This window comes from Charadrius vociferus, unplaced genomic scaffold (assembly GCF_000708025.1).
Source record: "Charadrius vociferus isolate BGI_N301 unplaced genomic scaffold, ASM70802v2 scaffold635, whole genome shotgun sequence".
Taxonomy (NCBI): Eukaryota; Metazoa; Chordata; class Aves; order Charadriiformes; family Charadriidae; genus Charadrius; species Charadrius vociferus.
This window is the reverse complement of record NW_009648436.1, coordinates 166,378-180,766: the sequence shown is the minus strand read 5'-3', so window position 1 is coordinate 180,766 and position 14,389 is coordinate 166,378. Positions and strand designations below refer to the sequence as shown.

General features: G+C 36.1%; 1 protein-coding gene across 1 annotated transcript in view; it reads left to right on the top strand.

Moving 5' to 3' along the window:
* PTPRD (protein tyrosine phosphatase, receptor type, D) overlaps positions 1 to 14,389 on the top strand; it is a 284,005-nt gene that overhangs the window by 182,044 nt on the left and 87,572 nt on the right. Inside the window, exons 20-22 of the mRNA XM_009885407.1 lie at positions 594 to 853; positions 5,487 to 5,577; positions 11,926 to 12,135. Of these exons, the coding sequence (XP_009883709.1) occupies positions 594 to 853; positions 5,487 to 5,577; positions 11,926 to 12,135 (561 nt within the window). The remainder of the gene's footprint in view (positions 1 to 593; positions 854 to 5,486; positions 5,578 to 11,925; positions 12,136 to 14,389) is intronic.

The window sequence follows — 14,389 nt, the reverse complement described above, 5'->3', positions numbered from 1 at the left end:
AATGAAAGAATAAGTTTCTTCTTTTTTTTAGTCATTACAGTAGTAACTGTAACTGAGTACCATTTTGGTTTCTGTCTCCTCATGTTTTAAACAACACATTTTTGTGTTACAACTCTTTTACTCCACGTTAGCCAGATAAAGAGACTCGGTGTAACCTGCAGTCTGGCTGGCATTTCTTCTGCATCATTCTTCAGCACTTGTGTCATCTCAGGCAGTGGTGAGAAAAGAGCAGTATTTTATGACCTAAATGTTGCAAAAACCTTCTGTATAAGGAATGTGAATGAAAAAGTCAAGGTACCTTTAACAACAAGTGTGCGTTGATATAAATGCTGTCAAATTCAGACAGAACTACTGAGTTTGAATAAGTGAAATTGGATTTTAGGAGTGCTTACACTGCTCTAAATTAATGTATTTCTTTTTTCCCCCTGAAAGCAAGAAGTTTAATTGCAGTAGTGAATTCAGTACTTCCAGCCTAAAATGCCCCCGTAACTTTCATTTTAAATTTATAGCTAAGATTCATTCCTGAATTCAGTGTGACTATCAGTTGCCTTCTCGTAGTAACCAAAACCACCTTCATTTGTATATTAAATTAGATCCTTTATGATGATGGGAAAATGGTGGTAGAGGTTGATGGACGTGCTACTCAAAAGCTGATCACTAACTTGAAGCCAGAGACATCATATTCGTTTGTGCTGACAAACAGAGGGAATAGTGCTGGGGGTCTTCAGCACAGAGTGACAGCAAAGACTGCACCAGACGTGCTTCGCACCAAGCCAGTCTTCATTGGAAAGACCAACTTAGACGGCATGATAACTGTGGAACTTCCAGAAGTCCCTTCAAATGAGAATATAAAGTGAGTGAATGAATGCATACCATTGTTTTTATCTCCAGAAATGTGATTATTTTTACTGTTAATGAAATCTAGAGCTGTAGTGGTGAACCAGGGCTTTTTTATTCTTAATGGTACGGAGAGTATAGCACTCTGCAGTAGCATTTGGACTAATAGTGGACTAATATTTGACGCTACAAAACTAGGAGGTGCTGTTGACTCTCAAAGGACAAGAGACCTTGCAGAGGGATCTAGATAAGATTGGAGCATTGGGCAGTCATCGATGGCATGAAATTTAACAAGAACAAATGCTAGATTCTGTTGTTAAGGTACTTGAATGCATCCAGAGGGCAACAAAGCTGGTGAAAGGGCTGGAAGGCATGTCTTATGAGGAGCAGCTAAGGACTTTGGACTAGTGTAGTTTGGAGAAAAGGAGGCTGAGGGGCAACCTCATTGCTCTCTACAGCTTCCTGAGAAGGGGAAGTGGAGATGGAGGTGCTGATCTCTCTGGGATCCAGTGATAGGACACATGGGAATGGTTCAAAGCTGTGTCAGGGGAGGTTTAGACTGGACATTAGGAAACATTTCTTTACCTCAAGGGTGATCAAGCACTGGAACAAGCTTTCTAGAAAGGTGGTTGATGTCACAGACCTATCAGGGTTTAAAAGGAATTTGGACAATGCCCTTAATAATTTGCTTTAACTTTTGGTCATCCCTGAAGTGGTCAGGCAGTTGGACTAGATGATCATTGTAGGTGCCTTCCAACTGGAACTATTCTATGTTTGTCACTTAGCCAAGAATGCAACACTGAGTAAAATCTAGATGGAAATATATGGAGAAGGATTGTGTTTCAGTTTGTAGTTGTTTCTCAGAGTACTTTTGTGTTTCACCACTGATTTCAAACAGCAAAGAGGGATTAAGGAAGCCAGATGCGTTTGGAACAATATAACCTCTCCAGAAGAATGGATAACCTATTCATGGGTAGCTGCCCTGCTGCAGCACCTTGAAGTACTCAGACTCAGACATTTTGAATTACCCGGAGTTTTAAAGAGTTGTTACTGCACTTATATTTATTCAGATGAATTCATTATGAAGTTTTTTATTAAAAGAAATATCCTAGGTCTTCTCCACTGGTCCCAGAAAGAAAACAGGAGATTTTGCTGAAAAATTTGGCAGTTACATACATTTTGGGGGAAAAGGTGCTGTGGAAATTTTAAAAGCAGAAAGAGGACTAAAGAGCTGACAGCACATGGTCAGCAGGGATTAGAAAGGTTAGACAATAAAGGTTTGCCAAGAAAACATGAAGCATGGTACAATCAATAAGTGTTATTGCTCTGCTTATAGTGATTCTTGTTGGTCTATAAAGTTCCCATGTGTAATGTAAAGGAAATGGGGAGGAAAATGAGCAAGTCATTAAATATGGTTGGGGATTCAACTTGTCCTCTCCCTGGTGGATTTTTACTGACGGCTTTGTAGAAAGCTGCTCCCCTTTTTCATTACTGACTGAAGATTTTGAGGCAGGTGAGGTCAAGAAAGAAATGACTTTGAGACATTAAAAGGATGAAAAACTGAAAAATGTAGCCATTATCATTAGATTGAGTAAGACGTGGTCAGTAACAAATGCAGCTAAGGAAGACTGAAGATGGAATGAGTCAAAAAAGATTTATGAGGCAGAGCATTCACAGAGAGAAAAAAGTGCAGGGTAGCTGGTCAAACAATAGCAGAAGATAGCAGTGGAAAAAGAGCCAATGCCCTTCCTTTTATGTAGTGTAAAAAAATGAGAGGCTAAGTGACATCAGGAAAGGTACATTAAACCTATGGGGTCCAACTGCCAATTTTGCACCTCCTCCTTCTGTATTTCCTAAGAAGATGTGATCGGGCTTTAGATAGAAAGACAAAACGACAAAAAGAATTGGCTTGACCCTTGGAAGCAGACGTAGCAAAGCAACTACATACTGAACAGAAAAAGCTTGCCTGATGCTTGATAAAGTAAGATTATTGCAGCTATAGTCTTTGTCTAGGAAGAACAATTTTGTGTAATAGTTATGTTGACGTTTTTACAGTTGCTCTTCCTCTGTGGGTACATTATATACTCATGACTGTCTCTATCTTACTATGAAGTACTATATGCTGAGAATCTTTCAATCATACTAATTACGCAGAAGGTGAAACAGTTAATGGTTTGCTCTAATGAATTACAGGTAAATACTAATGGGATTGAGGGTAATGTTATAAGAACCTTTGTAATTTATTAAAGATGGTAGAAGTAATTTTCATTATTTCAACGTGTGACGGCAATACAGCATACAAATTGGAACAGAGCACGCCTTTTGCTAGGTAAAATGGATCTCTTTGCTGGCATTATCTCATATGAGCAATTTCTTCATTTTCCTATAGTGTTTTGGGCTAATCCAAAACAATTTTTATGTGTAAAGGAGAGTCCATGTTTCTCTGAATATCTTCTATCTTTGCAAAGTGTTAGGTGAAAACAGAATTTTATTGAAGACTTTGGCCTTTGTAATACTCAGTAGTTCATGCAATATCCAAGCAAACTGTCCATTTCTCAACCTTCCCCCCCTGCCAAAAAAAAAAAAAAATAGAGATGCTGCATTTTCTGGAGTAAGCTAGGAATAACAGAGCTTTGTTGTCCTTTACAATTTGCAGCATTGTATATTTATTTGAACAGTTTCAATTTCTGCTTGCTGTTGATGTATTTGTGCTTTCAGCTTTAAAATACTCTTGAAAGAATGTGAAAATAAAATTTTCGTGGTTGGTGTTCCTTTATTCCAAAAAAAAAAAAAAAAAAGTATGAACACTCTGTTAGCTTAAAAAAGAAAAAGAAGCAGCAAAACAAAAAGGATAAGTAAGAGACTGCTGTGCAGTTCATCCAGAAGATGTATCTTCAATGTCTGAAAGATTTATAAGGGCCAATTCTCAATTGCTTTTTGTTTTGATTCTTAGGCATTTGTTAAAGAAAAGGTATTTAGGTTGTAGTTATTGTACACATGGATAAGCCAGCATTCACTTGGATTTGTTATTCATGTAACCAAATAATTTCAAAAATACATAGGCAGGTTTAAAATCTGGGTTCAACCAGCCTTACTAGTTTTGAATAAGAACATCAGTGTAAAAGGTGATTTATCATATTGTTACTATAAGAATTCATGCTGCAGATTTTTTTTAAATACCGTAATAGAGCAAGTGAGCAGCAGTTAAAAATCTGTGGCCAACACTTCTTGTTTCCAGCACCTCCTGTTGGAGCGCAGCATTTCCTCAGAGAAATTTCTCAGATTTCTTAACACAGGAGTTCTATGCATTTACTACAGTATTTAAAAATCAAAAGCTTTGTTACATTTCTTTTTTGTTAAGGAGCTTTAATTAAGAAGAGATCATTAAAATGGACAAATGGTGTGCACTGGTATGGAAGAAAGATAGTTTACAGGGTCAGTTTTGACTGAGATAGTTTTGCATCAATTGTAAGGCAAGTCCTTTTCTGCAGACTCTCTTTTCATTAATCACTTTAGGTTTTTCAACTGCATTGCGTGAGTAAAACGAATAGTCAGTGCTGCAAAAGGTTGAATACGCTGTAAAAAATGGCAGACTGGAAGAGAAGATGGCCCATGAGACACTAAAATTATCTTCCATAATGGAGAGCCAGAGACACCTTCTTAATAAGCTCTGTTGTTACTAGAAAAGAAGGAGAGCAGCTTCTTTCCCTCTCCTCTGAGATGGAGAGTACTTGACTTTTTGACAAGTGTGTTTATCAAGAAGATATATATTATACCATCCTGGATGTCCTGCTGTTGTGATTCTTCTGCTTCTTTCCCCACACTAATGTGAAATTATGGATCTGCCTGACATGTATCCAGGCTTTGTGAAGGGAACAAGGGAAGTGCCCTATCTCTATTATACTAGAAAGTATAATTTACTAGTCTCCATGGGGGGGTGGAGAAAGATATTTTCAGGAAAATGTTTCTGAGGAAAACTGATATATGTAATTTGCAAATCCTAGCTGTAAAGAAAGCATACATCAAACTCTCTTGTCTATGGCTGTGAACAGAATACTTAAGTAGATAAAGCTGATGGTGATTGATACTCAAAAGTAAAGAGTGTGTGGGTGCAGTGTATGCTATGTCTTCTTTATTTTCTGTTTATAATAGTATTGGCATCGACAAACACATTATGTTAACCTACTATTCTGATTATACATGAAAATGGGGGAAGATGGGGTGATAATTGAGATTCAAATATATGGTAATATGTTTCAATTTAGGGGTTTGGGTTTCTTTCCCAGTGTGGTGGTGGCAGGTCACAAATATCCCATGGCTTTTGTGTTTCAACTGAAATAATAAACTGCAGTCAAATATGTAGGCATTTTAGAACATTATAATTAAAGTTTCTTATACATATTTATATGTTTATATGAAAAGGCAGGTAATTAGTGCCATTTGTTCATCAAATGTTTTACACTGGATGTGGTTTCAAGAGAGTGAATCTTTACAACTATGTTTGGAAGGCTGCAGTGGCATAATAATATGCAAAAGTTTGCTCTCAAAATGCCACTCTTCTCTCAAGTTCCTCTGAACAGACACCTGCTCCATCAATTTATCCGTTACTTTTCCTTCAAATTCATTTCTGTCCAACTGTTCCTTTACAGAGGTTATTACATAGTTATTGTGCCTTTGAAGAGGTCTCGTGGAAAGTTTATCAAACCATGGGAGAGTCCAGATGAAATGGAACTAGATGAGGTACTGTATGTTTTTGTTGTCGTCGTCTCCTTTATTAAAGAAAAAAATCTTATTAGTGTTATGTGATTAACTCACCAGTTTTAGAAGCTTTTATTGTCAGGATATTTTATATTTATATTTGAATTAGCCTGTGGGGACTGAAACAAAAGTTCAAATTACTTAAATTAGAAGACAATAAAGACATTAAGTTGCAATAAAGCACACAAAGTGTCTGATCTTTGTTGGCATTAATATTTTATTCTTTTCCTATTGTAAAGCATAATGCAGAAGTGCAGGAGGTGAAATGGGTTGTCAGCAAAAGCTTAATCACCAATGATATGAACTCTAATAAAGGTCTGGTTCATTAGTGGGGTATTTACTAAGCCTGTAACAAATGCTAAATTGCAATTTGCACTGCAGTTTAACATTTGACCTTCTTGTGGTGTTTTTACCTGATTCTCACATACTGTAATGCTTCTGGTTAGAAAACTTCTACAGTAGTCTCCATTCTACTGACAGTTTATACTCAGAAATAAATGAATGAAATAGGAAAGAGCAACATTGTGTCATCATTCGACACTGTAAATCATATTAACCCAAAAGGTGGAAGTACTTGTATTTTAGGAATAAGCCCAGTAATAGTAGAAATCAATTCATTATGTTATTGATATAATAATAATTCTAGGAAGCATAGTGTCAGCATTCAGTCCTGTCTTCTGTTTTACTGAAGGACAATATAGCTCATGCAAACTTGTCTTTCTTCTTCCAATATGTAAATTTGGAATAATTTATCATTGTAAAGCTCTTTTGAGAGCCCCTTATGAAAGCCCTGTACAAAGGACAGGTGGTGGTGGTATTATTGTTATTGTTGTATCTGGCTAGGATTTTAGATCTCATTCAGATGCTATCGTAATTTGTACATCTAACATCTCTGCAAATCAAAGACCAGAGATCAAAGCCAGTTTCTTTACTCCTGATTTAGTGATCCTTTTACTGGATCCTGTCTATTTTTCCATTTTCTTTTGGTGGATTCAAGACTTTTGTGTTACAGAGATGCTTCACCATATGCTTCCACATGATACATTCAGTGGGAACTAATGATCATCTGCAAGCAACCACAAGGCTTTTTTTCCCTCCTCCCATTGACAATATAGATATCCATTTCAACGTTGGCACCAAAACATAAGGAAAACAAAGATCTTCACCAAACTAACACTGCTATAGAAAACTTTCAAAATATAAACAGAGGTCTTTCAGTCTTTAGTCTGTTTTCTGATCAGAAAAGGCAAAGAGGAATATGTACAGCAACAGGAGAATCCTTAATCAAAAGATTAAAAACAACGGTTCAAAGGAAGGCATGGTTTTCATTGCTGCTGACTGACTGTTTGAAGCCTGTGTTTCCTCTTGACCAGTTTCATTTATGTGATCATCTCATTTGATTCAATTGCAGCAATGACTTGTTTTGATCTATTAACTTCTGCCCTTTAAAAAAACTTGAATTGTAAATGCCTCGTGATCATAGTCCTGGGTGACAAAATACGGCTAAACCATAAAACTCTGACAGCAACATCCATACAATAATGGAAAACTGATTTAATATTACCACCCACTTTTAACATCCAAAGACTGTACTCACATTCAGCAGCATTAACAGATTAAAGGATAGGTGCCAGATGACATTGAACTTTTTGGCAATTAAATTCTACGGGTCCTGCTGATTCCCGTAACAAAGGGTCATTTTAATCATCCTGCAAGTTGCGGTGCATTAATCTGTATAACAGATTGATAAAGAGCATTTATTAATTCAGAAATATTTGGGTCAGGATGGGTTGTTTCCCACTTCTACGGATATAATTGAGACCACATTGTAGAATTAATGGTGGAAGAAATAAGATACGCATTGACTGGAAAATGAAAATTATTTCTGATGAAGAACTAAAACCCTTGATACATCTTTTACGATTGCCACCAATACATAATAGTAAGTACCGAGTAGGGAAAAAAATCAAAAGCAGGCAGCAACTGTGTTTCATGCTAACTCATACAGTTTCTATTAATTAAAAGATGCTTACTTCCAGCTTTAGAAAATATATGCATGTTTTTATTAGGTGTACTATGCCTGACAAACATCTGAAACCAGTGGCACAATAAATAAATTTGGAAAAAAACCCACAAACACTAAACACACTACTCCCTGACCGAATAGTTCCTGATGTTCAAGTGGCAATACTTGTGCATATCTTTTTTCAGTACAATATCAGATAGGGTTGGGCAATAGATTTTGCAAAGAAATATGTTCCAAATACTTTGCTTAGATTGTTGGAAGAAGGATGTTTGCAGAAAACACTACTCTGGAGCTTTAACTCCAGTACATAACTGACCAGTCCAAAAAATCACTCCAGTCTTATTGTAGTTACCTAATCGTCCTGGTTCCTTGAATCTCAGTTCTGAATGAAACCAAGCGAGATGCAGAATCTTAAAAGAGCAGACAATATACTGGATATTGCGTAACTGACAATAATAGTTATTAGAGATACAATCCTTTTTTGTTAAGTCAAAATTTATTTTTATTTTTAATATCATGAGATCTGGTGATTTTACTTAGATACTTTATGCAAATAAATGAAATATAAACAAAATATTATGATTTGCAGTAAGTATTACCTAGTAGGATTACTTTACATTTGTAAACAATAAAACCTAAATAAATGCCTGTATGTTAAGTCTTAAATCAATTCAGTAATTTTATTGCACTCCTGGTATAAAGTAAAACAGAAGATATATGTGCAAGTAATGAAATTTGGCAACAACCCCATTTATATATGAGACATGAATGAAGCCAGAGGTTTACCTGAGGTCTATTCAGTCATGTGTAATTAATGTCACGGACGAAATTTTTATCAACACACAAACACCCTTAAGTTTAGCTGGTCTTAGGTGATGAGTAACCACTTTGGAAAAAGTTGAACACATTTGGTTTGACTCAGGCTAATTAACTTTTAGTATTCATAGCCAAAACTCAGTTTCTGATCACTTCACCCACTGTAACAAAGTAGTTCAGCATTGCTATCTGTTAAATATATGCATTTTATGTTACAATCCAAATGCAAAAAATAATTAAGATCAAACATTTTTCTTCCCCTTTCAATCTCAGTCTCATTTTGATTGCAGTACTTTTGCAGTATTTTGATGTTTTATCATGAGTTATTTAAAATCTAAATTGTAAATATGTTGTAATCTGGAAACATATGATAAAGAATTACTTGAGGTAGCCACACAAGTAGCTATAAATTCCAATGGAAACCGTACCCATAAATGAAAATAACAGGTATCTTCAGGAATGGCTGAAGCCATGTACGTCTCCTTGTACTGCAGTACCTTACTATCTACCTTTGTGTTTCAGTGGACTTCAGGATAGTCAGTGCTCAGTCCTCTGCATAGATGTTCTTATCTTTATAAAAGATTGCTTCATAAAGAGACAATCTTTTCCAGAGTGCTTCCCTCATCAGATCTTATAAGGGCTGAAGCAACCTGGAACAAACTTTAATTAGTCTCTGCCTCATGTTCTGCCCTCAATAACTGTACCTGAGGCATAGGAAGCTACCAACAGATGTGAGAGTCACCTTCGATAAAGCAACTAAATAGAATCTTAATATTACAGTTCTCTACTGCCCTCATTTTCATACCATTCAAATTTACTCTAGCAGCTCATTAAACTGTTTAGGAAGAATGAAAGACAAATATGGACTGTAATAGAGTCCTTGAGCAATGAATAATGATTTCTAGTCTCAAATTAGGGCCAGTTCTTTTTTGCTCAGAGGATCCATTGCAGTGTACCAGCTTTTGTGTCGGAGCAAGGAAATTGATAGAGTTAAATGAATGTAAAATCTCTGCAACAGAAAACAGACTCAGCCTTAGAGGTGAAAGGCAGTTGATTGTGTAGATCTTCAAAGGGGTCACATCCAAATGCCCTCGATGCTAAGGAACTTTGTATCCAAGTAGTACAGGTTGCTTCCATGTCTGTCTGTAGCCTGTGTTTGAAATACGTACTTCAGTGAGAAGGGGTGTTAAAGAAATCAGTATTAAAAGCTTCTGTCTCAGTAGCAGAGTGAATACTAGATTGTTTTACACATATCAGCATTGTTCATTGCGTAATTGCAAAATGCAAGGTCCCGTGTAGGAAAGGCAAGAAGATGTAATAGCTAAGATAAGGCCTGATACTGAAGAGGCTAAAGCAAGAGAGAGTTTCCCTGACTAAACACATTCTTTAAAATGAAAATATATAGTGAAGATTAGATTTTAATCTCTTTCTTTATTGATCTCTATCTAGCTTGGGAGATTTCTCTCCCCCTGCTAACAAAGTTTGTGCTAATCTGTTGTTCTAGCACTGTTTGTGTGCTGAAAAGCCTAAAACAACTGTGTGACCTTGGAAAAATTTATGATTGCAGTCTGCGTCTACAGGACATTGAATAAGTTTCGTAAGTGAAAAACAGGGGAACTGTAAAGAGGCCTTAGAAGTCATCACTTATCATCCAGGAAAAGTCCAGGCTCCTTGTAGTCAAATCAAATTAATATTTGTTGAATGCCAGTATATCTAAAATGATAAAAAATGTTGAATAAGTATTTGTCTCTTTTAATAAGTAATTCATCAATGGATTATACTGGCCGAGCTTAAGTTCTTTTAATAGTTAGTATATGTTTTACAAGTTTGAGCCTAGCATCTACTCCTGTCGCAAATGTGCTGGTGTAAATTTTAGCCTTGTTCGTCAGAAGAAATATGTTACGAAAAAAAGAAAAGCTACATTTTGAAAGTTAGATTAGGCAGTTAAGATCTGAAGTGTGAGTTGTGTATGACAGGGTGGTAGAAAATATTTTGTAGTGCATCAGTATAAAAGTTGTCTTAGGATTATTGTTTCCTGTTATTGATTCCTATCACCAGTCTATTGTGTAGTGTTGTACAAACCATGAAGAACACAAGTTTTGGTGCTTTTGAACAAGTGAAATTGCAATCAATTTCAGGTTTGAAAGATATGTTTACAAATCACTCCTATAAACTTTTCTGCACTTCATTTACTGTTTATGAAGTACGCTGGAAAGCAGTCTTTTCCCTGAGACAGTCAGGACTTTAATATGGTCAGAGTGCTTAGCAGTCCTCATGTTAGAGAGAAAAAAAAAAAAAGCCATCTATAGCGACTTATTGTATTTCAGAGTTACCAGAAAAGGTTAAAAATAGTTCATATAAATTTATTTTCAAAAATTGGGATTTTTTTTTCAATTTTATAATTTTTATTCCTGGTTTTTAAATAATTACATCATATGACTTACTAACGTTTGTTGTATCAAACCAGCAATAAGAAAGTATCTTGCATATTCATGTGAGAAAATATTATTATGCATTAGGGAAGTTATTGTCCCTTTGAACCCATCACCTGTGAGGTTGCATCTCAAATACTGTGTTCAGTTTTGGGCCCCTGACTATAAGAAAGACATGGAGGTGCTGGAGCATGTGCAAAGAAGAGCAATGAAGCTGGTGAGGGGTCTGCAGCACGTCTTATGAGGATCAGCTGAGGGAACTGGGGTTGTTTATCCTGGAGAAAAGAAGGCTGAGGGGAGACCTTATCACTCTCTACAACTACCTCAAAGGAGGCTGTAGAGAGGTGGGGGTCAGTCTATTCTCCCAAGTAACAATAAATAGGACAAAAGGAAACAGCATCAAGTTGTGCCAGGGGAGCTTTAGATTGGGTATTAGGAAAAACATCTTCACTGAAAGTGTTGTCAAGCATTGGAACAGCCTGCTCAGGGAAGTGGTTGAGTCACCATCCCTGGAGGTGTTTAAAAGACAAGTAGACATGGTGCTTAGGGACATGGTTTAGTCGTGGACTTGGCAGTGTTAGGTTAACAGTTGTACTTGATGATCTTAAGGGTCTTTTCCAACATAATTTATTCTATTATATGACTGACTTCATACATATATACTCATGCACAAAAGTATATACAATGTGTAATACGATGTGTGTATGTATATGTCCTCAGAGAAGATATACTGCTTTATTAGCTTCACCACCACCACCCAAGACAGCAATATCAGACACTGAAAATTGATCTAATTGTTTTATGTTTGTAGTCTGGACAGTGCAATTGCTACGTAGTATCTTAACAAGGTTGACAAGAAATTGTAAGATTTTGCAAGAACTGATTTAGTGATACTCATATGCCCCATGAAATGTGGATAAATTGTATTTTTCTGGTTCCGGGTCATGCATTAAATTTTCTGGTTACATTGTCAATAAGTTACATAAAAATTGTTTACAGTTATCTTTCTATTCTTACTTCCTTTCTCTCTCTTTTTCCCTTCTCTTCATTCTAAAGCTGCTTAAGGAGATAGCTAGGAAGCGCAGAAGCATTCGTCTTGGGAGGGAAGTTGAATTAAAGCCATATATTGCAGCTCACTTTGAAGTTCTTCCTACGGAGTTCACGTTGGGGGATAAGAAGCATTACGGTGGCTTTGAGAATAAGCAACTGCAGAGTGGTCAAGAATACGTCTTCTTTGTGTTGGCTGTAATGGAGCATTCAGAATCTGTACGTTAGTTATATTTTTCAATCCCAATGTTACCTTTCCACAATCATGAAAACATTTTTTTAATGCTTATTCCACTTCTCAAAAGCTATTTTTTCACGATATATGTCAGAGCATCTCTAAAGTGAGTGTTTTCTTGCTCAGTTCTAATTAATTCCTTGAACTTTTCTATTTTGCATGCATTTTTATGTGTTACTTGTGTATAACTGAAACCTAAGGATCACCTTTTATTAGCTCTGTTGTGATCTTTTGCAAATTACGTGCTCTGCTATTTGACAACTTCACAGCAGCATCTTTATCACTGTTTTTTAAAAAGAGTCTCTCTCTTGCCTTAATACTACCATTGAATAGTGGCGTTGGATGCACAGGATTTTTGGAAAGATCCATTGAACCAGAGATATGCACAGCTAGCCTCTTTAGTTATAGTCATTCCGTACAACTTTATCAGTGAATTGTTAGAAAGCTAGAAAATAATTCAACAATAAAGAACATTCTTAATGTGAGCTAAATAATGAGCTGTCATTCCTCTTTATGTAATTCATCTTGTAGTTATGTCCCCTTATGCTTGAGTTAATCATCTACTGCATGACTAAAGTAAAAAAAAAAAAAAAAGACAGAAAAAGGACTGTTGAAAGAAGTTGCAACACACATTAACATTTTAACATACTGTGTTTAATATGATATCGTTCTAATTGGTACCTAAACCTGACAGTTACATTTGCTGGCTCAACCGCTTGAAACTACTACACCAATAATCTGAATTCTAGTCAAATGCTTCCAGGGTGTAACTTTACAATTGCTTTCTTGACGTGAACAGAATTTGCCTACTTAAACACAATGAGGAAGTAGTTTCCATTTGAATACTTTTGGATACATAGCTTCATTTGAAAATAAAATAAATGCCTATTGGGAGCTCTAACATAAATCAAAAGTTCCCCTTTCGCTTTTTGACAGTGGCTCTGTGTAGACAGAAAATTCTGAAGGTACTGCATCAGAAACATTCAAACTGGAGAAGGTAGACAGCTTTAACCTATAAAACTAGATGGCCAAAAATCTGTGTGACAGAAATTACCTCTACTAAAATTGATATTTTCAATACAAAGTACCATTTCTTATTTATTCTTCTACATTACTTAAGGCATTGGTCATTTCATGTAACCCTAAGGTTATTACTTCGTTAGAGAGGAATCAGGATGAGAAAGCAGGAATAAAGAGGGTTGTAAATTTACAGCTGAAAAGGCTGGTGTGGTAAAATATATCCAGGGGCCTACTGTTAAAGATTTCAAAAGGCATTACTAAACTTACAATGTGGACAATATCTGGTTTAGCATGCCATCTGAAACATCTGCATGATTAAGTAGCTTAAGGTAGTCACAGAGAGTGAAGAGTTTGTAAGAGTGAGTGAGCTTCAACTCCCAATACTCCAGTGTATCTGCTCTCAATATAGCTATTTTTCTTCTAGGACTATAGATCCTACTGGTGTATGAGTTTTAACTTGCAACAGATGTTTTTTTCCAATATTCAAAATACTTTTTACATAAGGTTTCTCCTTCAGAGAATACAAAATTTCCCTGTTGAATGGGATAATAGAGAACTTGCTTTACAAGAGGGCATGGGGAGGTCTGAATTTGTTTAACTTCGTAAAATGGAAGCTGAGAAAGCTTATAATTACGGTTCATAAATATGTTAAGCATTTTTTTCAAGGGGAACGAAAGAAACAATAGACAAATTTGGCAAAATAATAAATAAGTTTAGATTAGTCATTAATACAGGTAGGTTGAAAATTAAAAGCAAAATGCTATTTATTAGAGAACAAGTAGTAAGTACTCATACCATTATCCATCAGTCTCCCTCTCTGTCCCTTTCCAGGCATTTTTTCTGCTGGCTCCAAAGGAAGAGACTAAATACAAAGAGTTTCTTACCGTAGCAATGGGCTTTTTTCTGTAATTTGCGAATACTGAAGCTGGGAAATACAGTCTGGAACATGGAGAATCCCCAATTTCTAAACAGCAATCACAGACTTTTAAAAATGTTTGGTGCCATGTTTAGTAAAGGAACATAACTGGACATCATTGACATGGGTACTAGCTCAGTACCAGCTACTGCAAGTGCCTCAGCTTTGCTGGTTCTAATCCTATCTCTAACCTTAAAGCTAGACACCACCGTAGCCCATAACGTAGCATGATAACACTTGTCCTGGCTTTAGGCATCTTTCAGAATATAGTGCAATCACAGTAAATGGAAACTAGTATCTTG